The sequence below is a fragment of the Leopardus geoffroyi genome, chromosome A2 (assembly GCF_018350155.1).
Source record: "Leopardus geoffroyi isolate Oge1 chromosome A2, O.geoffroyi_Oge1_pat1.0, whole genome shotgun sequence".
In the NCBI taxonomy this organism is placed as follows: Eukaryota; Metazoa; Chordata; class Mammalia; order Carnivora; family Felidae; genus Leopardus; species Leopardus geoffroyi.
Window position 1 is genome coordinate 26,388,493 of NC_059331.1, and position 26,338 is coordinate 26,414,830.

The following is a 26,338-nucleotide window of genomic DNA, read 5'->3' on the forward strand; positions in this document are numbered from 1 at the left end:
GGGAATTTTTTGTGGGAGCTTTTAGAAACATAGATCCACACAGTATTTCTAGTTTCCTTCCCACCTATCCTATGTCTGTTTCTTTTGTGTGCTATTTTCCCTCTTAATTACTAAAAGCTAACAATCCTGTCTTGCTATCTAAATTAGACACCACTTCTATGTTTCTAGAACTAACTTAAACCTGTCTTTTCTGTCTCAACTTCTAAAGAGGACAGCAGATGGCAAATGTCTGGTTTTTGGCCATGGGAAGAATACCTGACAGGAATTTTGGTTTAATTTTGATGGGAACCCTAACAGAATTGGACATTTGAAGGGTCTGTGGACAAGTTCCTGTTGCAAGTGTGATAGCAGTTTAGGTGGTTAGAATTGCTAATTTTTTACCAGAATTTTAAGACTCTTCCCATCCCACATTTATTACTTCAAGAATATAAAAATATAATTAGTCATAGGAATTCCTTTATTCCTTATCAAAACAACCTAACAGCAAATGTACATAATACGCCTTTATTTTTACATATAAGTTGTCATTTTTGGATACATCTTTCAGCAGAACTCTGCCACATTCATACGTTGTCTTTGTGAGAGGGTAAAATTTTACATCAGCCTTATTCAAAGACCATGGTAATTGTAACACACACACAAAAAAACACCCTGGAGTCTAGGGTGGGAGAGAAGAGTTTTTCCACATACAAGCACATTTAAACTTATTCCAAGTACAAAAACATCTGTGTTGTTGCTTTAGACATAACTTTATGAATCATAAGGTCTTACAGTATAATCCAGGTGAAGTATCAGGACATACTTTAGTAAATCCCAATGACTTGAAATTCAAGTCCAAACTAGATATTTAATGTTTTCTTTATTGCAAATATGATGTCTTTAACCTGAGGTACCGAGTTGTCTTCTAGAATCTTTGCATAAGGCATAGGGACATCAGCACCAGTGACACGAACTGCAGGAGCATCCAGGAAATTGAATGCAGGGCCTAGGAGAGAAGGACGCTCAACTGAGAGAGGCAAGAAAAGCCACTGGGGACCAACACCTTCGCACAGGAAGTGTGGCTCTCCAAAGAAGAGAAAATCTAAAGGAATACTAATTACGGGGATTGTTTCTGGCTTTGTTTTTTTAAACATTCACCCAAAGGAAAAATGCCAAGGTGACAAGGTGAAAGTTGAGGCATTTGGTCACCCCTAGCCTCTGATCTCTATCCAGTATCCAGGTACACACTTGACTATTTTAGTCAATAGCTGAACCATTCTAGAACCAGTTTCTCTGAAGTAAGTACCTTCCATGATCCTGGCACAAATTTCAGCTCCTACTCCAAACTGTGGCCAGCCTCCTTCCACAGTTATGAGATGATTGGTCTTCATGACACTGGCTTCTATTGTTTCAATGTCCATTGGTCTGATGGTTCGCATATTTATCACCTAAACAAAGATACACCTTATGGAGCCACTGCGCCACAGATAGTCTCACTCCCGTAATGGCACTCCCTGTTTGGTTTCCTGTTAATCTCGGGGTCTAGGAAAATCTAATCTGCCTATTCAAGAACAAAATGGTAAAAAATAAATTGTAATTAAAACAAAAGTCTTTCTACCACAAGGAGCCCTGTTAACTTAAGAATTCACTTACCCTCAGAGTGCCTGGGTTAAACCTCCGACTCTTGATTTCAGTTCAGGTCATGATCTCACAGTTTGTGAGTTCGAGCCCCGCATCAGGCCACCGCTGACCACGCAGAGCCTGTTTGGGATTCTCTCTCTTTCTCTCTCTCTGCCCCTACCCCTCTCTCTCCCTCTCTCACAAAATAAACTTAAAAAAAAAAAAAAAAATTCACTTATCCTCCTGGACTTTAACTTCCTTCTCATCAAAACAACTAATAACTAACAACTGACTGCTCACCATGTGCCAGGTGCCACACTAATTGTGATTCTCACAACCACCCTGATGGGACAGTAAATGTGCTCTCCTCAGTTTACCGCTGACAGGGCTGAGATTCAGAGTATGTATCTTGTTCAAGTAGAACTAGCAAGTGGTAGGTCCTGGATGTGAAAGGGTAAGACACCGATTTCTAAGTTTCCCCTTCTCCCAACCTCCAGCTCCAACGCTGGCTCCCCACTTAAGAAAGCAGGTACTCTTCTAAAAGATCCAACCTATGTGGTAAAAAGCTGGATATCTGAAAAGCAAGCGGGTTCCCAGCTTCACACAGAGGCAGAACTGAGTGACAAACCAAGAGTTTTACACTTAGGGGAGTTGGAATTCTGTAGCAGGTTAACTATTTCTGGATCTTAAAACTAAAAGGAAACTTTCTGATTCTTTAAGAATAAATGAATGTCCATATACCTCACATTCAATTCCTTCTTTGGATAGCACCGTTGCAGCTTCTAAGCAGTGGCCCACAGGTCTTGAATGGGAAACTACAGTTATGTGTGTCCCTGAAACAGAGCGGTCACAGATCAGAGGCCAGGTTGGCACGAAAGCTGCCGTACTGCTCTGCGGCCACTGCAGCTCTTGTTCACGTGTAAAATCTTCAGCTCCACTCCATTCCAGTGGGATGAGGAATGTGGCGGCCTCCCTAAAGATGAAATACAAATCTACTGGGCTGAGATTTAGGAAAGCACAAGCGTATGAGCAACTCATGACACATTCTTAACTTGAACTCATCCTGTAATTTCCTGATCAAAGTAAAAAGCAATAACTTAAGACCGAATCTGACCAACATAAGTAGAGTGGCTGAATTACAAATAATGTTTAAATGTACTAAGTTCTCTTACCTTGCCTTTCTATTTTGGCTTTTCCAATGGGAATCAGAAAATCTTTTGATTGAGCTTCTGAGGGAAATTCAAAAGGAACTCCATACATCAGTTCATTCTCTAGCACCACCACTGCAAAATACAAAAAAAAAAAAAGAGAGAGAGAGAGAGAATGAAAGTAAGCACAAGAAGGGAGAGACAGAGGAAATGGGAGGGAGAGAAAAAAAAAATTTTTTTAAGTTTATTTTGAGAGAGAGAGCACGTGTCACTAGGGTAGGGGCAGAGAGAGGAGGAGAGAGAATCCCAAGCAGGCTCCACACTATCAGTGCAAAGCCCAATGCGGGGCTCGATCCCGTGAACCATGAGATCATGACCTGAGCCAAAATCAAGAGTTGGACGCTTAACTGAATGAGCCACCCAGGTGCCCCATGGAGGGAGAGAATCTTAAGCAGCTCCACTCTCAGCACAGAGCCTGACTCAGGGCTCAATCTCATGACTGTGCGATCATGACCTGAGCTGAAATCAAGAGCTGGACACTCAACCACTCAATTCATTGAGCCTCCAGGCACCATGCAAAATACAGATATTTAACAAAAGTAACTACGTGACTAAATGTATTTTCAACACTAACAATCATTATGTGAAAAGTTTCACTGTGCTGATTAGGAGGCCTCATATCTGTCATGTCCAGTAGCCCTGAATGGATGGTTTAGGTACTGGCATTTACAGTCTGGCCAATCCTAATTTTACCTGTTGCAATTAAACCAGTGTTGTAGGTACCTAACAGGCTCCCTTATAGTAGGAAAACAAAAATAAAACAACTTTTAAACTGTGTTTATTGTCTCTGTAAATCATCAACATTTTATATGATCTAAGCCTAACTAGAAGCCTATAAGGGTTCCTTCCAGGCAAAGATTTCAATTTAGTTCTTTAATGATCAAAAGAGACCCAAGGGTCACTCTACTAACCTGGGTTGTTATCCCGAATGGCTGATTTAATAAGTCCTTTTGCATCCTCTGAATTCCAGGGGCTGACCACCTTTAAGCCTGGGCAGTGCCCATACCAGGCAGCAAAGCACTGTGAGTGCTGGGCAGCCACGCCTGCTGAGGCGCCATTGGGCCCCCTGAAGACTATGGGCACAGACTGAAAGCCCCCTGACATGTAGTAGGTCTTGGCAGCTGAGTTTATAACCTGGTCAATGGCTTGCATAGAGAAATTGAAGGTCATAAATTCACAAATGGGCCTCAACCCAGCCTGTCAAATCAAAAACAAAGATCTTAAAATAATGAGAAACAGCAGTAAAGAGTGGCAATCACTCCAAAATTCAAACAATGTTTTCAAAAGGTCACGTGAAAAGAAATTTCTTTGGATGAGATTCATGAAGAGGATTACATACCATGGCCGCACCCACGGCAATTCCAGCAAAGCCCATCTATAAGTAAAACACAAACACAAGTGAAAATCCATAAAAATTAGAACAGTGTACACATGAACAGACACGCCCTGAAAGGTCTGCTTCCTGATGGAAGCCTTACCTCAGATATGGGAGTGTCTATGATCCTCTTATCTCCGTATTTCTTCCACAGGCCTCGACTAACCTAAAATTACGCATTGATTTCATTACTTTTAAGTGTATCTGGGGGCAAATGGCTACCTTAATTCATATTGATTTCAGGTATCTTGATTACCTTATATGCCCCATCATACTGGGCAACTTCTTCCCCAAGCAGAAACACCTTCTCATCTCTTTCCAGCTCCTCATCCATACCTTGGTTTATAGCTTCACGAACTGTCACCTGTCACAGGGATGGGAAAAACAGTTAATAAACTATAGGATCATTTTGGATATGACTCAGATTCTCTTATAATTACCTAGGCTGCATACAGCAGAGAATATAAAAACTATCACTAGAACAGGCTTCTCTTTAAAAGTTCAAAAAATTCTTGGGGTGTGTGGGTGGCTCAGTAAGTGAAGTATCCAACTCCAGCTCAGGTCACGATCTTGTGGTTTGTGAGTTTGAGTCCCACATCAGGCTCTCTGCTGACAGCTCAGAGCGTGGAGCCTGCTTCGGATCTGTGTCTCCCTTTCTCTCTTTCTGCCCATCCCCGCCCGCCTCTCTCAGAAATAAACATGAAAAAAAAATTTTTTTTAAGTTAAAAAAATTCTAAAAATCTGTTTACTGGCCAGACCAGCTCATGGGTAGTTTCCTAAGTAGAAAATATACTGGGTTGTTTTATTTCCACATTTGGTATAGTGTAGGGCAGAGAACTATTAAGGAAGCCTAAATAAAACTATGTTTTGAGCACTTACTACGTGCCAGGCACTACCTTCAAAATCTACAAGTTATTTTACTAAACAGCTTGGTAGAATCCTCTAGTAAAAAAAAAAAAGGGGGGGGTGGGGAATTCCTCAAAGAGGAATGATCCAACAATTCCACTTCTAAATATGCTCAAAAGAAAAAAAAAAGCAGGGACTGAGATACTTGCACACCAATGTTCTTAGCAGCACCATTCACAAATCCATATTTCACAATCACATGTGAAAACACCCACATGTCCATCAAAAGATGCATGGATAAATAAGAGGTGGTATATGCATAAGATGGAATATTATTCAGCCTTAAAAAAGGAATGAAATTCTGACACATGCTACAACATGGATGAACCTTGAAAACATCATGCTAAGTGAAATAAGCCAGTCATAAAAGGACAACCATTGTATGATTCTCCTTACAGGAGGTACCAAAAATAGATAAATTCACAGACACAGAAAGTGCAATAGAGGTTACCAGGAGCTAGGGGGAAATGAGAAGTTAGTGTTTAAGGGGGTAAAGAGTGTCTGTTTGTGAGGATGATAAAGTTCTAAACACGGATGGTAGTGATGGTCTCACAACATAGTAAATGAACTTAGTGCCGCTGAACATACACTTTAAGATGGCAAATTTGGTTACGTATATTTTATTACAATAAAACATTTTAAAGGGGGATGAGGGAAAAAGCGTCTAGTTTACTCAGGTCGCCCACAGATTCCAATGAGCCTGGAGGGGGTGACATGCTGGTGTGCTTGGCGATGGGTCACAAAACGGGAACCACGAGTCCCACGCAGGACGTGGGAACCCGCAGACCACAGGGCCCGCTGCCGCCCCTCTCTCTGCACAGCGCAGGCGCGTCCCCGGTCTCCTCCCGGACTGAGGGACCCTCTCCCTCCCCCGGCTAGCGTCCAGGCGACTTACCTGCAGCGCCGCCGGCGCCGTTCGGTGGAAGCGCCTCCTCAGCAGCCCGGAGACCTGGAGGGGAGAAGACCACGCTGAGAGTGGGCACAAGGTGGGCAGGAATCACGCGGAGGCACGCGTGCCGCTGCCTACCTGTTCAAGGGGTCTCCGCACCAGCCCAGACACCGCCGCCATCTTGACCGTGTCCTCTAGCCGCCGCCAAATGACAACACAGCGCGGCCGCAGTCCTGTCAGGCCCCGCCTCCCCCGCCAGCTCTAGCCAATGGCAGGGAGCCGCGCCTGCGTGCCCCGCCCATCCCCCCTGGGGTGAGGGGCCGAAGGGCGGGGCCAAAGTGGCGCGTGGGGTGGTTCTATAGCTCTTTCTGCGGCCTGACTCCAATCGACTTCGTCCGGAGTGGCGGCTGTTGGCAGGCTGGCCGCACGTCGGGGACACGTCCCTAAGTGGTGCTCCTTGAAGCACGGGACCGAAAGTCAGACTCTGAGGAACATAATTGAAGGCTGGAGGGACCTTAAGAGTTAGGTCAGCCTTTGAGGCACTGAAACCCTTAGGGCACCAAGTAACGCTTGCGCACAGTCTAGTGTAGGAACTTTTTCCCTTGTGAATGAGCCCGGTCTTCCCTGGACTGCGCTGTCTGTTCCCGTAGAACGCGAACGAGAGCTTTCATAGGTGCGTTAAGCGGCCTCTTGTGTGTCAGTCATTATGGTAAGAATTGTACAGCTCATTTAATTTTCACAGGAACCCTCTCAGGTAATTACTGTTACCATCCCTTTTTGTCCTCAAGTCACTTTGGGTTGTCAGTCATCAGAAAGTCCTAAAAGTCCTTTATCCAACACTTTCAGTCTCTGTGGGCTTGACCAACCTTTTTTTTTTTTTTTTGTCATTTCAAACGAGATTTATTAAAAAGGGCCCCCTCCCACCCTTTTAGGTGTAACTTAAACAGTAAAATGCACATATCCACCACCTCAGAAAGTTCCCTCATGTTTCTCCCAATCATTCCCCATACATCACTCCATAGGCAATCACAGTTTCGATTTCCATCATGATAACTTAATTTGCCCTTTTTTAGAATTTGAAAAAAAAAAAGGGAACTATACAAAGTGTACTGTTGTGTCTGACTTCTTTAGCTCAGAAAATGTTTTTAAGATTCATCCATGTTAAGTGCATCAATAGTTTATTCCTTTTTTTTTTTTAAGTAATCTTTACACCCAACAGTGGGGCTCAAATTCATAACCTCAAAATCAAGAGTCACGTGTGCTTCTGACGGAGCCAGCTAGGTGCCCCTCGTCTTTTCTTTCTTACAGTTGTTTTTGAAAGACTAAGTCTAGCAAGAAAGAGTTTCCATGTACCCCTCACCTATCTTTGCCTGATATCTTGTATAACCATAGTACATTGTCAGATTCCCCAAACCGACATTGGTACAATGCTGTTAACTCAGGTAGAGATTTTATTCAGCTTTCATCAGTTTTTATATGCATTCTTGGGGAAAGCATAATAATCCTGTAGAACTGCATCACATGTACAGATTCATGTAACTGCCACCACTATCACAATACAGAATTATTCCATCACCACAAAGCAGCTTCTTCATGTTACCTCATAGTCACACCTTCCTCCACCCCTATCTACTGGCAACCAGTAATCTGTTCTCAGTGACTATAATTTGTTACTTCAAGAGTGTTTTTATACATTGAATTGTACAATATGTAACTCTTGGAGTTACTATTGTCACTCAGACTAATGCTCTTGAGATCCATTCAAATTGTTGCACGTGTCAACATTTTGAACCCTTTTATTGCCCAGTAGTTGTATGTTTATCCATTCACCCTTTGAAGGACCTTTGGGTTGTATCCATTTTGAGCTATTACCAGTAAAGCTGTGATGAACATTGGCTCATAGGTTTTTGTGTAAACCTTAGTTTTCATTTCTTCAGGTAAATACCGAGAAGGATATCAAAGTGTTTTTCCAAAGTGGCTATACCATTTTATGTTACCTCCAACAAGGTATGAGACATCCAGTTGCTCTGGATCCTTGCCTGTGTGTGATATTATCCATATTTTCTATTTTAGCCATTCTAATAGATGTGTAGCAATGTCCCTCATGACTTAAATTTGCATTTCTTTAATGGTTAATGATTACTGAACATCTTTTCACATGCTTACTTGCCATTCATCCTTGGTAAAATGTCTGTTCAAGTCTTTTGCTCATATTCTAATTAGATTGTTTTTTATTGTGGTAAAATATGCATCACATAAAATTTACCATTTTAAGTATTGTTCAGTCGCTACCACGGTTAATCTCCAAAACTTTTTCATTTTCCCAAAAGGAAACTCTGTATTTATTAAACAGTAACTCTCCATTCCCGTCTTCCCTTAGCTCCTGGCAACTACCATTCTATCCCTATGAATTGGACTACTCTACCTTATGTAAGTGAAATCAGACAGTGTGTGTGTGTGTGTGTGTGTGTGTGTGTGTGTGTGTGCGTGTGTGTGATTTCAGCTAGCATAATGTCTTCAAGGCTCATCCATACTGTAGCATGTATCAGAATTTCATTCCTTTCTAAGGCTAAGTAATATTCCATTATATGCATGTACCACATTTTGTTTATCCATTCTTGTGATGGACATTTGGGTTGTTTTCAACCTTTAGATTTGTGAATGATGCCACTATGAACATTAGTGTACAAATACCTATTTGCGTCCCTGCTTTCAATTCTTTGGGGTATATACCTAGAAGTGGTGTTGCTGGATTATATGTTAATTCTATGATTAATTTTTTGAGGAATGGCGATTCTGTTTTCCATAGTAGATACACCAGTTTATATTCCTACCGGCAATGCACAAGGGTTCTCCATGTTCTCACCAACATTTATTATTTTTTTTGCCTTATTGCTAATAGCCATCCTCATCTGTATGAAGTGGTATCTCATCATGATTTTTATTTTCATTTCCCTAATGATTAGTGATATTGATCATCTTTTCATGTGTTTGTTGTCCATCTGTATGTCTTAGAGAAATGGCTATTCAAGTCTTTTGCCTATTTCTCAACTGAATTGTTGTTGTTGTTGAGTTATAGGAGTTCCTTTTTTAAAAATTTATTTAAGTAATTTCTGCACCCAACGTGGGGTTCAAACTCATGACCCCAAGATCAAGAATCGCATGCTCTTCCAACTCAGCCAGCCAGGTGCCCCAGTCATAGGAGTTCTGTATATATCCTGGATATTAATCCCCTTATCAGATATACGATTTGCAAATATTTTCTCCCATTCCTTGGGTTGCCTTCTCACTCTGTTGATAGTGTCCTTTGTTACATAAAAGTTTTTAATTTTGAAGTCCAATGTATCTATTTTTTCTCTTATTGCCTGTACTTTTGGTATTATATCCTATGTCAAAGATTCAAAATAGCCCAAGTAACACCAATTAATCACTGAAGTAGTAATTAGTAAAAACTTACTATGCACACACCAAAAAGACCATTTGTAAACCGGGAGCACTCAAACCAAAGCATGAAATGAGGCTCATGGGTATATTGTTATAAAGCAGTTTATATAGTGAGAAAGCAGTGAGTTTATTCTTTGCAGTGATGGGTTACACTTTTCAGTGGTTACTTCACGTTAACCTTAGGAAAGAGTTCAGGTTTTGCTTTTCATTTTTATGGGCACAAGTAAGAAATGATCCAGATCAAGTTAGCCTTGCAAAGTAAGTTAAATTAAGCTTTGTGCGACTAAACTGGTTTTGTCTGTTTGGGGAATTTTTAAGGTTGGTCTCCGTTTATTTCTGATTTAACATATCTAAGAAATCATTGTTAAATTTAATACCATGAAGCATTTCTCCTATATTTTTTTCTAAGAGTTTTACAGTATTAGCTCTTATGTTTAGGTCTTTGATAAATTTTGAGTTAATTTTTATATGTGGTGTAAAGTAGGGGTCCAGTTTCATTCTTTTCCATGTGGATATCCAAATGGTATTCCAATATCATTTGTTGAAAAGACTATCCTTTACTTGTTGACTGTTTTGGCACTCTTGTTGAAAATCATTTGATCATATATGGGAGAGTTCATTTTTGAGCTTTCTAGTCTATTTCTTGATCTCCATGTCTATATTTATGCCTGTATCACACTGTTTTTGATTAATGTAGTTTTGCAGTAAGTTTTGAAATCAGAAGTTGAGTCCTCACCTTTGTTATTCTTTCCTTTTCTTTGTAGGCTGCACGCCCAGTGTGGAGCTTTAACTCACAACCCTGAGGTCAAGAGTTGGATGCTCTACTGACTGAGTCAAACAGCCACCCCTGTTATTCTTTTTCAAGGTTGCTTTTGCTATTTGGGATTCTTTGAGATTCCATATGAATTTTAGGATGGGTTTTACTGATTCTGCAAACACTGTTGTTGGGATTTTGATAGGGACTGCTTTGGATCTGGAGGTTGCTCCAGGTGGTACTGACATCTTAACAGTATTAAGCCTTCTAGTTTATGAATACAGGATGTCTTTTTATTTATTTTTGTCTTTTTTCATTTATTTTCATTTATTTACATCTTTTCATTTATTATCTATAGCAGTGTCTTATAGTTTTCAGTGTTTAAATCTTTAACCTCCTTGGTTAAGTTAATTCCTAATTATTCTTTTTGATGCTATTATGAATGGAATGGTTTTCTTAATTTCCTTTTCAGATTGTCCATTCTCAGTGTATAGATATGCAACTGATTTTTCAGTGTTGATTTCATATCCTACAAATTTGCTGAATTTATTAGTTGTAATAGGTGTGTGTGTGTGTGTGTGTGCGCGTGTGTGTGTGTGTGTGCGTGTGTGTGTGATCTTTAGGATTTTCTATGTATAAGATAATGCCATCTGTAAAAACAAATAATTTTACGTCTTCCTTTCCCAATTTGGACACCTTTTTTTTTTCTTGCCTAATTGCTCTGGCTAGAGCTTCCAAAACTATGCTGAGTACAAGTGGTAAAAGCAGGCATCTTTGTCTTCTTCCTGATCTTAGAGGAAAAGTTTTCAGTTTTTCACCATTGAGCTAGCTGATGTTAATTGTAGGTTTTTCATATATAACCTTTATTATGTTGAGGTTGTTTCCTTCTATTCTAGTTTGTCAAATGTTTTTAACATGAAAGGGCATTGGATTTTGCCATATACTTTTTCTGTATCCATTGAATTGATCATGCAGTTTTCCCTTCATTCAGTTTATGTGGTGTATTTCATTGATTGATTTGTGCATGTTGAGATTGTTTTCTTATGTTGTGTTCAGAGCACTGTTTGTGGATTCTGTATGCAAGTCTTTTGTCAGTTATGTGATTTGCAAATATGTTTCTGTTTATGGTTGTCTTTTCATCCTGTGAAGATATTTCACAGAGCACAAGTTTTTAATTTTGACAAAGTCTAATCTTTCAATTTTTTCTTTTATGGATTATGCTTTTTGGTATCATATCTGAGAAATTTTCACCTAACACTGGCATACAAAGATTTTTTCCTTTTTAATAAAAGTGTTATGGTTTTATATTTTCCACTTAAGTCTATGATCCAATTGGAGTTAATTTTTGTATAAGACATGAGTTTTAGGTTGAAGTTTTGGGCTTTGTCCTTAAGAATGTCCAATTATTCCAGGGGCGCCTGGGTGGCGCAGTCGGTTGAGCGTCCGACTTCAGCCAGGTCACGATCTCGCGGTCCGTGAGTTCGAGCCCCGCATCAGGCTCTGGGCTGATGGCTCAGAGCCTGGAGCCTGTTTCCGATTCTGTGTCTCCCTCTCTCTCTGCCCCTCCCCCGTTCATGCTCTGTCTCTCTCTGTCCCAAAAATAAATAAACGTTGAAAAAAAAAATTAAAAAAAAAAAAAAGAATGTCCAATTATTCCAATACCTTTTGTTGAGAAGACTACTTTCTCCATTGAATTATTTTTGCATGTTTGTCAAAAATCATTTGGCCAGGGTTGTGTAGATGTATTTCTGTACTCTATTCTGTTTCATTGATCTATATCTCTGTCCCTCCTCCTCCAATACCATTTTGTCTTGATAACTGTAGCTATATTGTAATTCTTAAGAGCAGGTAGTGGGATTCCTATAACATTATTCTTTTCTTTTTTAAAGTTTCTTTTTTTTTTTAATGTTTATTTATTTTTGAGACAGAAAGAGACAGCATGAACGGGGGAGGGTCAGAGAGAGAGGGAGACACAGAATCTGAAGCAGGCTCCAGGCTCTGAGCTGTCAGCACAGAGCCTGATGCGGAGCTCGAACTCACGGACCGCGAGATCATGACCTGAGCCGAAGTCGGACGCTTAACCAACTGAGCCACCCAGCCGCCCCACATTATTCTTTTTCAAAATCATTTTGGTTATTTTAGTTCTTTTACCTTACTACATACATTTTAGAATCAGTTTGTCTGCAGTTCACTCCTTTTTGTTGTTGTTCACCCATCTTATTGGCAGACACCTGGACTGTTTCCAGTTTGAGGCTACTATGAATAAAGCTGCTATGAATATACAGATAAAAGTCATTATGTAGACCCATGTTTCTCTTTCTCTTGGAGTGAAATTCTGGGTCATAGATCAGGTATATGTTTAACTTTACAAGAAATGCCAAACAATTCTCCAAAGTGGTGATACCGTTTTATTTTCCTTCTGCCAAGATGAGCAAGTTTCAGTTGCTCCAGATCTTTACCAACATTTGGTAATACCAGTTTTTAAAATTTTGCTATCCTGCTTGGTGTGTTTTTATATTTCATGTGGTTTTAATTTTTATTTCCTTGAATATCAATCACATTGAGCACTTTCCATGTGCTTATTGTCTGTCAACTTCTTTTAAGAAAGTGATCATGACAGAATTCAAACTTCCCATGTAAAGTCTCAGTAATGAAGCTTTCCTTCTGTTCCCTATAGGAAGAAGCAGAGAAGACATGCTTTTTCTCCAGGGACTGGTGACATAATAATTATTTTATCAACAACAATGTCTCCAGTTTCTATGGTATCTTACAAATACATTTTTATCTTCCTCACACATTACAAAAAGTGGGAAGCCCTATACCAAAATATAATATACAAATAAATAGTGGATAAAGAAAGTTTTAAAAAAACTAGAAGTAGTGAAAAACTGAAAGCATTCATATATCCATCAGTTGGGAACTGGTTTAACAAAGCATATTACACCTCCATGGAATGTCATTCTTCTGTTAAAAGAATAAAAATATGAGAGTGAGGCAGATCTACATTTACACATATACAATATGTACTTATTGGAAACAATCTCCAAGCAAGGGGAGATATGAACTAAAAAATGGAATCCCATTTGTGTAAATAAAATGCAGAAATAAATATATATACTCATAAGGAAGTGTTTTGAGAGAATTCATAAGAAACTGTGAACAAAGACTAAATGGTGTAGGGGTAAGATTTGACTAATAGAGGTCAAGAAACATTTTACTTTTCTTTTTATACCTTTTATGTAGTATGATCTTTTATAATTAGAATATATTTCTTTAGGGGCGCCTGGGTGGCACAGTCGGTTAAGCGTCCAACTTCAGCCAGGTCACGATCTCGCGGTCCGTGAGTTCGAGCCCCGCGTCAGGCTCTGGGCTGATGGCTCAGAGCCTGGAGCCTGTTTCCGATTCTGTGTCTCCCTCTTTCTCTGCCCCTCCCCCGTTCATGCTCTGTCTCTCTCTGTCCCAAAAATAAAAATAAAATTAAAAAAACGTTGAAAAAAAAAAGAATGTATTTCTTTAATTGACTGTTAATTAACATACACAATTTATAATATTACAAGCCAAATAATATACTGGGAAATCTTCGCCACAAATATGGCAATATATTTATATAAATATTTAATACATTAAGAATTTCTAAAGAGTAATGAGAAAATTCTAAAATCCCAATGGAAAATGGACAAAGAGTGTGAATACACACTTCACAAAATAGTAGAAATGACTAGCAAACATGTACTATGTCTTACTTCAGTCATATCCAAAGGAATAGAAATCAAAGCATCAATGTGACCTGTTTCTTGGCCCTTCAGTTACTAACAGTTTAACAAAGTTCATTCAGTACTGGTAAAAGTTTATGGAAATGGACACTCATACATGGTATTAATGGTTCCATTGTTTCTGGAAAGCAGTTTGTTGGTAGATCTCAAGAACCTTTAAAAATAGGTTTATACATATAAATAAATGTGTTTGCACATTATATACATATTTCTTTGGTCAAGTTATCTACTTGTAGGGATTTATCCTCTTAAATCTTGGTTGTTACTGATTAACTTATGTGAAATATAATATATAATATATATAATATATAATATTATATATATTCCTACTATAATATATAGTAGGAAAAATGATCAACTATTTAGATAAATTAGGATATGTCCAGATGTTGAAATATTACATAATAACAAATTATATTTTTAAAGAATATCAAATAATATGCAAAAATGTTTATAAAATAATAGTAAGTGAAAAAGCAGATAAAAATAGTTTGAAATATAATCCTAATTTTATTTAAAACTATATATGCACAGAAAAATACTTAGAAAGGACAATGTAGTAGCTTAACATGAGGTTTAAAAATAAAAGAGGGACGCCTGGGTGGCTCAGTCAGTTGAGAGTCCGACTTCGGCTCAGGTCATGATCTCACTGTTCGTGGGTTCGAGCCCTGCATCGGGCTCTGTGCTGACAGCTCAGAGCCTGGAGCCTGTTTCAGATTCTGTGTCTCCCTCTCTCTCTCTGCCCCTCCCTCCCTCCTTCCTTCCCTCCCTCGTTCGCACTCTCTTTCTGTTTCAAAAATAAATAAACATTAAAAAAATTTAAAAATAAAAGAAAGATTTATAATAAATCTCAATTGTGATTGAAATATTGCTTATGATTTCTACATGTTCCTTCCCCATGTATCCATATGCACTAATGTTTTATGTTTTATTTTGAATTTTAAAAATACTTTTGAGTAGGACATTTATTTCATTGTAGTAAAAATAATTCAAGTACTAAAAGGTATAAAGTAATTGCCCTTCCCTCATCCCACCTCACCCCACTTTGCCTCCTTTCCCTGCCTCAGGAGCCACTATGACTCATTTCTTCTCTGTATTTACAGAGAAGGACTGTTTGTGTATAAGCATGTATGTCTGTATCTGCCTTTCTTTACACAAAAGTTAGCTTTTAAAAAAAATATATTTTTAAGTGATTATACAGTAAAATTGTGTGTGTGTGTGTGTGTGTGTGTGTGTGTGTGTGTGTGTGGTATGTGTGTGTCTGTCCAGCTCTGTGAGTTTTGAAGCTGACAACCACTATCAGGATACAGAACAATTCTATGACCCCAAAAACTGCTTCCTACTGTCTTTATGAAGCCTACTCCCTCCTTCCATCCCTGATAACCACTAATCATTGTTTCTATTGCCATACTATTGTCTTTTCCAGAATGTTATATAAATGAAATCATACAGTATATGACTTTTTGAGCCTGTTTCTTTCACTCAACATAATATCTTTTAATTTTTTTTTAAATTAATGTTTATTTGTGAGAGAGAGGGAGGGTGAGGCAGAGAAAGAGGGAGACACAGAATCTGAAGCAGGCTCCAGCTCCAAAATGTCAACACAGAGCCCCATGTGGGGCTCAAACTCATGAATCATGAGATCATGACCTGAGCCAAAGTCAGATGCTTAACTGACTGAGCCACCCAGGCACCCCTCAACATAATACCTTTGAGATTCATTCAAGTTGTCATGTGTATCAATAGTTCATTCTTTGTTCTTGCTGAATAGCACTCTATTGTATGCATGTACTACAGTTGGTTTCTCCATTCACTTGTTGAAGGACATTTGAAGTGTTCTCAGTTTTTGGCAATGATGAATAGAGATAATACAAAAAATGTTTTTACAGAGTTTTGTGTAAGCATATGTTTTTATTTGTCTCTGGTGTGGGATAGAGATTGCTGGGTCATATGGTGTGTATATTTAACTGTTTTCTGGAGTGGCTATACCATTTTGTATTCTCACCAACAGTGTTTCAGCTGCTCCATATCCTCACCAATGCTTGGTATTATCATTTGTTTGTTCTTTTTGCTTTTTTTTCCTTTCTGTTAGGTGTGTAGTGATATCATCATGGTTTTAATTTTCATTTCCCTAATGGCTAATGATATTGAACATCTCTTCAAGTACTCATTGGCCATTCGTATATCATCTTTGGTGAAATGTTTGTTTAAATCTTTTGCCCATTTTTTATTAGGTCATTTGAAATTTTCATACAGTTGAGTTATCTGTGTATTCTGGATACAAGTTCTATGTTGGATATTTAATTTTCAAATATTTTCTCACAGTCTGTGGCATATCTCTTCATTTTCTTAACAGTGTCTTTTGTAGAGAAAAAGGTTTAAATTTTGCTGAAATTCAGTTTACCACATTTTTCTTTTATGGATTATGTTTTGGTATCATATCTAAGAACTCTTTGTCTCACACCAGGTTGCAAAGGTCTTCCTTGATGTTTTCTTCTAAAGTTTTGTAGTTTTACATTTAGATCTATGGTCCACTTTGAGTTAATTTTTGTATAAGGTGTGAGGTATAGGTCCCGAGTTTTCTTTTTTTGCATATGGTGTCCATTAGTTTCAACATCATGTGATAAAAAAGACCATCTTTTCTCCATTGAATTGCCTTTGCCCTTTGCACAGAAATCAATTGGCTGTTTTGAGTGGGTCTATAGTTGGACTCTCTATTCTGTTCCATTGATCTCTGTGTTTATCCCTTCAATATTATTCTGTTATAATTACTGTAGCTGTGTAATAGTTTTTAAAATCAGATAATGTAAGGGTGCCTGGGTGGCTCAGTCAGTTAAGCATCCGATTGTTGATTTCATCTCAGGTCACAATCTCAAGGTTCTTGAGCTGGAACCCCACTTTGGGCTCTGTGATGACAGAATGGAGCCTGCTTGGGATTCTCTCTCTCCCTCTCTCTCTCTCTCTGCCCCTCCCTGCTTGTACTCTCTCTCTCAAAATAAATAAATAAACATTAAAAGATAAATAAAATAGTGTAAGTTTTCCAGCATTACTCTTCTTCTTCTTCTTTTTTTAATGTTTATTTATTCTTGAGAGAGAGGGCGACAGAGCATGAGCAGGGGAGGGGCAGAGAGGGAGGGAGACACAGAATCCAAAGCAGGCTCCAGGCTCCGAGCTGCCAGCACAGAGCCTGAAGTGGGGCCCAAACCCATGAACCGCAAGATCGTGACCTGAGCCAAAGTAGAACACTTAACAGACTGAGCCACCCAGGCACCCCTTCTTTTTCTTTTTAAAGATTTTATTTTTAAGTAGTCTCTACACAACCAGTGCAGGCTGGAACTCATAACCCGAGATCAAGAGTTGTATGCTCCACTGACAAATGAGCCAGCCCTGCCCCTAGTCTTCTTTTTCAAAATTGTTTTACAATCAGCTTATCTGCGTCTCCAAAAAAAATTCTTGACAGAATTTCTATTGGAATAGTGTTGAATCTATAGAACATTTTGGGAAGAACTGGTATCCTGACTATACTGAGTCTCCCAACCACATTCACAGGATGTCTCTCTGTTTACATCCATCTTCTTTTCTTCATTGGCCTTTTGTATGTTTTGGCATTCACATCTTGCACATCTTTTATTAGAGTTATGTCTTAGTGTTTCTGTCCTTTTTAAGCTACTAAATGCTATTTTAATAATTTTGTTTCCAATCATTTACTGCTAGTATATTGAAATACAATGGATTTTCAGGTGTTGACATTATGTCTGCAGCCTTGCTAAACTCATTTTTTATTTGTAGAAGTTTTTTTTTTTGTAGGTTCCGTGGGATTGTCCACATAGACAATTTTTTATGTGGGTCTCCAATTATATAATCCAGGCAAAATAATATATAGATAAAGCAAATATGGCAAATGACAACAGCTGTGGAATCTTGAGTGTGGTGAGTATGTGGAAATTCATTGCGGTATTTCAACTTCTCTGTATGTTTGAAAGTTTTTCAGAAGTTTGTGGGGAGGGAAAGTGAGTGTCCCACATACCTGTCTGCCTTGTTACGTTCCCCTTCTGGAAGGTGTGCACTGTTATTAATGCCCTGCTCCTCTTTTATGGGTTTTAAAGGGGATTTTATGGGTGTGTACGCATGCACGCACGCACAGGCACACACATCGGTCCATCGGGTTATTTCCGGTACCGCATTTATAGAATTTAGTTTCTGGAAGCTTTACAAGGGTAGCTGTTGCGGAAAAGCCATCCAGGTGAATTCGCCCAGTCCCTTTCCCAGGTGTTGGTAGCTATTTTATTCCCGCGGTTCAGCCCTAGAGGGCGCCCGCTCCACTTGACTGGCGGCAGCAAGCGGCAGAAGGCGTGGAAGCCACAGTGTCAGGGCGGCCACGTGACTCATGAAAAGTGGGGCCTCCAGAAGTATAAATACGTCTGTTCTCTGGCCTTAGCCACATTTTCTGTGGGTTGCAAAACTTAGACTAAGAGCCCACATTTTGGCTTCGCAGCAGGAAAGACTGAAAGAGTGAAAGGTTGCCCAGAAACCTTCACCCACACGCTGTACCGTGAACTTTTGAAGGATGGATACAACACCCCATTTCCAGGCAGTGCATAGCATCCCAAACGTTTTGCTGCTGACTATGGGACTACATTAAAAAATGGTTTTTGGCTAAAGGAAAGCCATTTTATTTAATACGTTAGAACCTGTTTATAACGCTGGGGTTGGAAGATGTCTCTGAATTAATAACACCAGTCTTATTCTATGTGTAGTTGTTATATTTAGGTAGACAAGATTTCACATTTTCTCTGGATCTGTGTAAGAACGAGCTGTATTGTAATAGTGGGTGTATAGCTTTAAAAACGTATTTAAGTCGACACCAATGGATAAATGACTAGCTTAAGTTAGTCAGATAGAAATGTTTTATTATTAATGTTGAATATGTACAGCAACTTGAAGTAGACTAAAAATTTTTGCCATTAAGAATGTGTGCATAAATATCTGTTTTCAGAAATGAGTCTCTTTGGAAAATTTATATTTTTCTTAAAATACAGACTAAATATAGCAATACAGCATAGTTGTTAGGAAAACCAGCTTTGCTACTTCAAAGAATTTGAGCTGCAAACATAGTCATAAAAGAAATGGGTGAAATGATTTATGTATAAGATGATTTGTGGTAACTATTTATAATAATATTTATAATGACTATTGACAATAGCAAAAAAATGGAAATAAATATTCAGGTTTTAGATGAAAAAATATGTGGCACAGACATGAAATGGAATATTATGAAGATACAAAAGGAGTAAAGAAGACTTTTGTATATGAGAGGCATATCCATCTTTCCACTTGACTAAAATTTCTTCAGAGTGGTGTTAAAGGGAAATTTGAGAAATCAGGTGATGTTTCAACCACAATTTTCTTTTCTTTTTTTGAACTTTCTATTTTGAAATAATTATATATCCCCAGAAAGTTGCAAAGATAGCACAGAGAGGTCCTTGTACCCTTCATCTAGTTTCCCCCAATGGTTATGGCTCAGGGAACATAATACAATATCAAAACCAGGAAATTAATATCACTACAATGTGCATGTCTGCTATTTTATCACCTAGGTAGTATTGACTAACCACCAGAACTGTTCTGTCACTGCAGAGATCTCCCTGGTGCTACCTTGTTAGTACCTACCCTTCCCTACCCCTGGTAACTACTAGTTAGGTTTCCATTTCTAAAATGTTGTCATTTTGAGAACTTTGTATAAATAGAATCACATAGCAGGAGATTGTGGGTTTTTTTCCACTTAGCACAATGCCCTTGAGATCCATCCAAGTTGCTTCCTCTATCAGTGGTTTGTTCTTTTTATAGTTTAATATTATTCCATGTAGTATGAGTGTACCACGGTTTTGTTTAATCATTCACCTGTTGTAGGACACTTTGACTGTTTCCAGTTGGGGGTTATTGCAAATAAAGCTACTGTGAACAATCATGTACAGGTTTTTGTGTGAACATAAGTTTTCACTCCTCTGGGATAAATGCCCAGGACTGCAACTGCTGGGTTGTAGGATAAGTGTATGCTTAGTTTTCTAGAAACTGCCAAATTATTTTCCAGAGTGCTGTACCATTTTACATTCCCAAACACAGTTTTCTTTTTATACAAAATGTTATTGACTACTGTTAGCACATGGCACTAGGCCAAAGGCACATGAGAATCGAAGATACTTTTAGTTTCTAGAAAAAATAAATTTTATATATATTAAGTGAAGAGAAAAATACAGGTCAAAAGTAATCTCTGCTGGGCCATAGTCCTGTTTATTGTGTTAGGTTTTCAAAATGAGTCTTCCCTTACCATCAAGCTAAGCTTTTGTTGGAAAGCTACAACACTTTGCACAGGCCACCTGGGTTTTCCCCGGATCTCTGACCCTTGCTTATATTCTGCCCCAAGGTTCCCCATGAAGCTTAGGCTTATTCTGGAACGTTCTACCCCCAATAATAGTCATGTAGAGACCTTAGAGAGTCATTTCAGAACCATACCCTCCCAGAGACCTCTGTATTTATACAACCTATCCCCGGTTCCCCAGCACTAAACATCATTAAAACTCTATTGAATAGTCTGTCTACCCTCACCCCACCCTTTAAGCTTTAGTTGTTAGAATACACAGGTGAGGTCACATTCCTCTGTGTTAGGAGCACAGGCTCCAGGGTCATGCTGCCCTTCCTGGTGTGCTTGGACAAGTAACAACTCCTGAGCCTGAATTTCCTCACCTTTACATTTGAGGGGATAAAAACGGTACCAGCTAACAGGGCCATTGTGTTATCTGCAGATAGTCACAGAGTGTCTGCTATGGGCTGGCTGAGGATACAGTTAACAAAGGGAAGCCCTGACCTCAAGGATCATAACTAAAAGAGCAAATACAAGTACAGTGTTCAGGTATCAGTTAGGAAGGATGTTGGATGTCACTACCATGACTTCTAGTGCTTTGATTAAACCTCAGAGGTGAGGTCTTCTGGCCAAGTGTCTGCGATTTCATATTGTTAGAACATTCACTGTATCCCTGGGGGTTGCAGCTTTCTATATGTTTGCTATGGCCGAACCAAGAAAGAGGGCATATGCAGACTTCTACAGAAATTATGATTCCACAAAAGATTTTGAGGAGATGAAGAAGGCTGGTATCTTTCAGAGTGCAAGGTGATTTTCGGAATGTAAAGAATTTCTTTGGGTTGAGTTCCATGGAAGTTTGTTACTGACCTGTGTTCCTGAACTATGAAACATGAATACTGGGTTATGGAATAGTTTCTCTTGATTAATAAACAACTAATAAATACTGTGGACAGTAAAAAAAAAAAAAAAGAAAGAAAGAAAAAGTACAGTGTTCAGCCTGGCTTTTGGCCTGTTGTTGGCCTCTGAGAAATGTTAGTTGTTTTATTATCATAGCCAAACTTAACACTTATTTACGTATTAAATAAGTATTTAATGGACTTGAATGGAATATGAACCCAGTATTACACATTTTCTCTAGTATATTTGTATTCATTGTAGTCAGACATTAATCACCTTTAATTGTAGGAGCTGTGCTTGTCTCATGCCCTTGCTAACGTCAAATCAATTGCTGATCAAGGAACTCCATTTTGTGCTTAAAACTTAGGATTATTCTGAATTTAATACCTGGAATATCAGATTCAATAAGGGTCTCTTGCTGAGCACACAACTTTGAAGGAAGAGTCTTTTTTTTTTTTTTAATTCAAGTTAGTTAACATGAAGGAAGAGTCTTTATACAAACTTGTAAAAAAGTCCCTTACAGTGTGTTTGGAAGGTTCATACACTATTAAAAGACTCCAACAACAATAAAGAACACTTTTATTGTTTATAAAAGGTGGCCCATTTCATAAATACTTAATCAGAAATACAAACTTTATGGAGTGCCTGGCTGGCTCAGCCAGTAGAGCATGTGACTCAATCATGGGGTCGTGAGTTCAAGCCCCACATTGGGTGTAGAGCTCACACACACACACAAAATTTAGCAGAGGAAAAAGAAACCCTTAGAGGAAATTTTCATTTTTAAATCTGTAAAAATGCCAAATAATGTGGCCAAAAAAAACCTCCAAAAACATGGCAGCCAATTGAATGCAAAAATAGTCCAAAGAGCCTTGAATTTTAGGTAAACTGCATAATGCAAATTGGTAAATGAGTGAACTGGTCACCAGGTAAGTTTATCAATAAAACACGTGGCTCTGCTCAGTCTGTTCCTAGGGCAGAACCAACATGGTGGCCACAGGCAGGTTGAACATTATGATAGTGCTGGATGAGAGTGTCCTGTTGGCTGAGCTTAGGTTATATCCCTGCTTCCAGGAAGTGGAAAGAGGGATTTGGGGCCTCTCTGACTTATAGGGAAAGTTGAGGCCCTGTTCCCCATTGTGACCCACACAACCACAGCGGTCTCCAAATACAGTTGACCCTTGAACAACGTGAGTATGAACTACACGCACAGGTTCCGTGTTGCTTATGCACGGATTTTTTTTTATAAATGTGGTACAATGCTGTAAATGTAATTTCTTTTATAATTTTCTTAACATTTTCTTTTCTGTAGCTTACTTTATTATAAGAATACAGTTATATATATATAAATATATTATAAAATATGTATCATATATTTATATATTTATAATGTGTTGATTTACTTTATGTTACCAGTAATGCTTCTGTCAACAGTAGGCTATTGTAGTTAAATTTAGGGAGAGGCAAAAGTTATACTCAACTGTGCGGGAGTCAGCACCCCCAACCGCTGCATTGTTCAAGGGTCAAATATAGTAACCAATAGATGTTCATTATAGTGAATGAATAGTCAGGTAACATGAATTCCAGCCACAGTTCAATGACCATCCAGTACTGTGACTTTGCAAAAGTTCTGTAACCTCTCCTCAGCTTGAGTTTACTCATGCATAAAGTGCCAGAGTGAACTTAAGATGGTCACTACCGTCCTGTAAGCGCTAAGATTTCCTGAGATTTCCTGCTGTTAGAGCTCCCCTCATGTGACCTTTCCAGTAGACTCGAGGCTAGGATGGAGATAAGGAGTACCATTTTTTGTTAGAGGCTTAAGACAGCCAAGACTTCCTATAGCAAAGGTTAATGTTCTGTCTCAAAGATCCATTTCCCAAGGCTCTCTGAATGTAAATGTCAAGGCAATGAAAACAGTGAAATCTAGGCTCTGGTTCCTGTAGAGTCAGAGGCACTCACCTCACACGGTGCAGCCCTAGAGCGAAGGGCTGCCTCTGTGGCCTAAAGCTTCATAAACTCAGGTTTAGGCTCTCAGCCCTGATTTAAAGAGATTTGGTGGTTCAATTTGCTTCTGGGAGAGAACTGACATTCACAGCAGGGCTTGGGGGGTGGGCTAATAGTGAAACCTGAGCTGGCTTCTTCCCTCTCTGGAGGGGCGGGCAGAGTGAGTCACCTGTTTGCACAGAAGGCTGTGGTAATCAAATCCACAAATTCACAGGCCTTATGCCTTCACCACTTTAAACCATAAAGGTGTCGCAACATAACAGTTTTAATTGCTAAACCGTAGCTGCAAACCCAAATTTCTGGATTTAATCAGAGCTGGGTGTGAAAGGCTGTGTGAATGGTGCCGTTTTTCTGCCAGGTGCATTTATTTGTTCCTCCTCTCCTTTGCTTCTTTGTTTGTCCTCAAGCTCAGACCAAAGGCCTCTGGACATTTGCCATCAGCCTGCTTTCCAACAGATGACGGGCCTATAGTGGCCATGACAGGTTTGCCTTCTTTTCTATTCCTTGCTGGAATCTGTGGACCTTGTATCCACCCCAACCTCCTGGGAACAAGCAACTCTGAATTCTTCTTGCCATAGCGGGTATGAATCTCAGTCTACAACTTGGGTGGAAAAGAAATAAGGCTTTCTTTCCTAGAACTCCATTCAATGCATGCCTTCCCCCTCCTTAGCTGGTATAAAACCTCTATCTGCAGTCTTTTCTAGGCGTATATTCCCCACTTCTCAGCAATACAACCATACTGAGCATCACACTGCGCTGAGGGTTTAAGGAAGGCCAAGATAAGGGAGAGGGATGACTCTGGCTCTGAGTCATCAGTCACATGGTTGATGGAGGGATCTGTTGGCCCTGCCCACATGGTCCCTTTGGCAGGGTCCTCTGCTCCTTTGTTGACATTATCAGTCCCCGGGAATCGTTCTGAGGTTGTCCCAGTGGCTGGCTATACCACCTTCCACAGGCTTTCAGGTTCAGTCAGTATTCCTAGAATCCGTTCCTTTCTTGAATAGGAGGAAGGGAGAAAGGAAAATATAGGAAGAATCAACAGTGTGGTTTAACACCCTCCTGCATAATCCAGGCTGGCAGCCAGCTCTCCCTTTGTTCCAGCTCTGTGTTTGTACATGGGGTTGTACAAAATATAGATAGTTTTTCAAAAGGAATAGTAAAATAATAAAAACTTAATATTCTGTAACCTCAACTGAGTAAGTTCTGAACCCAGCACCATCTGATTTAATCAGCACACTTGCCTTTTGAATGAAGTACTATTATTATTTCCATTTGACAGATCAGAAAACTGAGGCTCAATGAGATAGGAAACTTGTTCAAGGTCACACAGCAAGTTGTAGGAGAGCTGGGATTTGAATTTCAGTCTTTTGACACTAGAATCCAAATCCTTATTTATAAGCAGTGCATATTAGATGGGGTTATTTTTAATGTCTATTTTTGAGAGAGAGGGAGAGAGAGAGAGCAAACAGGGGAGGGGCAGAGAGAGAGGGAGACAGAGGATCCATAGCCGGCTTCATGCTGACTGCAGACAGCAGACAGCAGACAGCCCTATGTGGGGCTCAAACTCACTAACCATGCGATTATGCCCTGAGCAGAAGTCAGATGCATAACCAACTGAGCCAGCCAGGTGCCCCATCTTAGATGCTTTAAAAGAAAATGTCAGACCTGTGACCCTAGTGTGGCATTAGAAAATTCTGTTTTCATGCAGTTTGTACCATAGTCCAGCCCTTCTCTCAGTGGGACTGTAAAACAGCACCCAGCAGTTATTGTAGCTCAATAAATACTTGCTTGAATTGTATATCTCGTAGGCATTTGCATTTTCAAATACTTTTGTGTTTGGTTCAGATGTGGCAAAAAAAAATTGAGAGGTCACTGGCAGCATTGTCGTATCTAAAAAAACAAGAAAAACCCTTCTGGGGCATCTGGCTGGCTTGGTTGGTATAGAGCATGTGACTCGATCTTGGGGTGGTGAGTTCAAGCCCCATGTTAGAGGTAGAGTTTACTAATAAAAAAACAGAAAAGAAAAGAGAAAAAACCCCTTCTAGTTCTGCTTAAATTTTTGTTTGCCTACTGAGACTTCTTCAACTCTTCCTTTGACTTCCCAGCTCCCATCCAAACTCACTGAGGATAGGATGCCCTGTAGGGTTTTGGCATGTCTGACCTGGCTTTTAAATCCTGGCTCAGACACTTGCCGTTTGTGTGACCTGACCTGGTTTTCATGCCTCTCTGAGTCTCCACAAAATGTCCATAAAATGAGAGCAATAATACAAGTCTATGAAAAGTAGGCATTCAATGTCTACTTCCTATCTCTGTTAATTATATCAACCACATCAGAGTATTCTATCAATTTAAACTTATACTTAAGGTCCTTCTGAAAACTCTTAAAGGATGCCATTCCTTTATTTATTATTTATTATTATTATTATTGTTATTATTATTTATTTATTTATTTTAGAGAGTGTGAGCAGGGGAGAGGGACAGAGGCAGAGAGAGAGAGAATCCTAAGTGAGTTCTATGCTTAGTGTAGAGCCCAACATGGGGCTTGATCCTATGATCCTGGGATCATGACCTGAGCCAAAACTAAGAGTGGGATGCCCCATCAGACGCCCCTATCATTATTATTTGTTTTTAATGTTTGTTTTTGAGAGAGAGAGAAAGAGACACAGAGCACGAGTCGGGGAGGGGCAGAGAGAAAGGGAGACAGAATCCAAAGAAGGCTTCAGGCTCTGAGCTGACAGCACAGAGCCCCATGCAGGGCTCAAACCCACCAACTGTGAGATCATGACCTGAGCCAAAGTCAGATGCTTAACTGACTGAGCCACCCAGGAGCCCACAATTTGTCTTAGTCTAGGTCACAATTTTACTGGCCTTAATCATCTGCATATACCTTTACAATTTTTGTGTTTTCTATTTAATATCTGTGTTCTTACTAGTATGGTTCCTTAAATTGATTAGTTTTTAACTCTGTTCTAGACCTAAGGAATAGTGTCTGTGACATCAGTGGCTTGATGTGTTAGGTGTTTTCATATATCTTAGAAAAAATACATAATTAAGATATCAAATAGTTGTCTATGTGCCACCTAAAGTTATTTCATGGGGCACACTTAAGAAACACTAATTTTGTCATATTT

At 39.3% G+C, this 26,338-nt stretch overlaps 1 protein-coding gene and 1 long non-coding RNA gene across 2 annotated transcripts; one reads left to right on the forward strand and one right to left on the reverse strand.

The window, feature by feature from the left end:
- Positions 1-439: 439 nt before the first annotated feature.
- On the reverse strand, positions 440-6,237 carry PDHB (pyruvate dehydrogenase E1 subunit beta). The gene is made up of 10 exons (XM_045493376.1): positions 6,116-6,237; positions 5,984-6,037; positions 4,439-4,546; positions 4,286-4,348; positions 4,147-4,182; positions 3,719-4,004; positions 2,772-2,882; positions 2,341-2,432; positions 1,286-1,427; positions 440-985 (listed from the first exon to the last, which is right to left on the reverse strand). The coding sequence occupies exons 1-10, from the start codon at positions 6,155-6,157 to the stop codon at positions 840-842; spliced, it is 1,080 nt and encodes a 359-aa protein (XP_045349332.1). The 5' UTR covers positions 6,158-6,237; the 3' UTR covers positions 440-839.
- LOC123605798 lies at positions 4,446-23,855 on the forward strand. The gene is made up of 3 exons (XR_006715887.1): positions 4,446-4,569; positions 5,750-5,755; positions 23,844-23,855. It is a non-coding gene; the product is annotated as an uncharacterized LOC123605798 (long non-coding RNA).
- Positions 23,856-26,338: the final 2,483 nt, after the last annotated feature.

Coding starts and splice junctions, on each gene's coding strand:
- PDHB (XM_045493376.1), bottom strand. CDS start 6,157: ATGGCGGCGGTGTCTGGGCTGGTGCGGAGACCCCTTGAACAG. Junction 4,005..4,146: donor TTGCCGTGGGTGCGGCCATG/GTATGTAATCCT, acceptor TTGATTTGACAG/GCTGGGTTGAGGCCCATTTG. Junction 1,428..2,340: donor AAGAAGGAATTGAATGTGAG/GTATATGGACAT, acceptor ATCTTTGTTTAG/GTGATAAATATGCGAACCAT.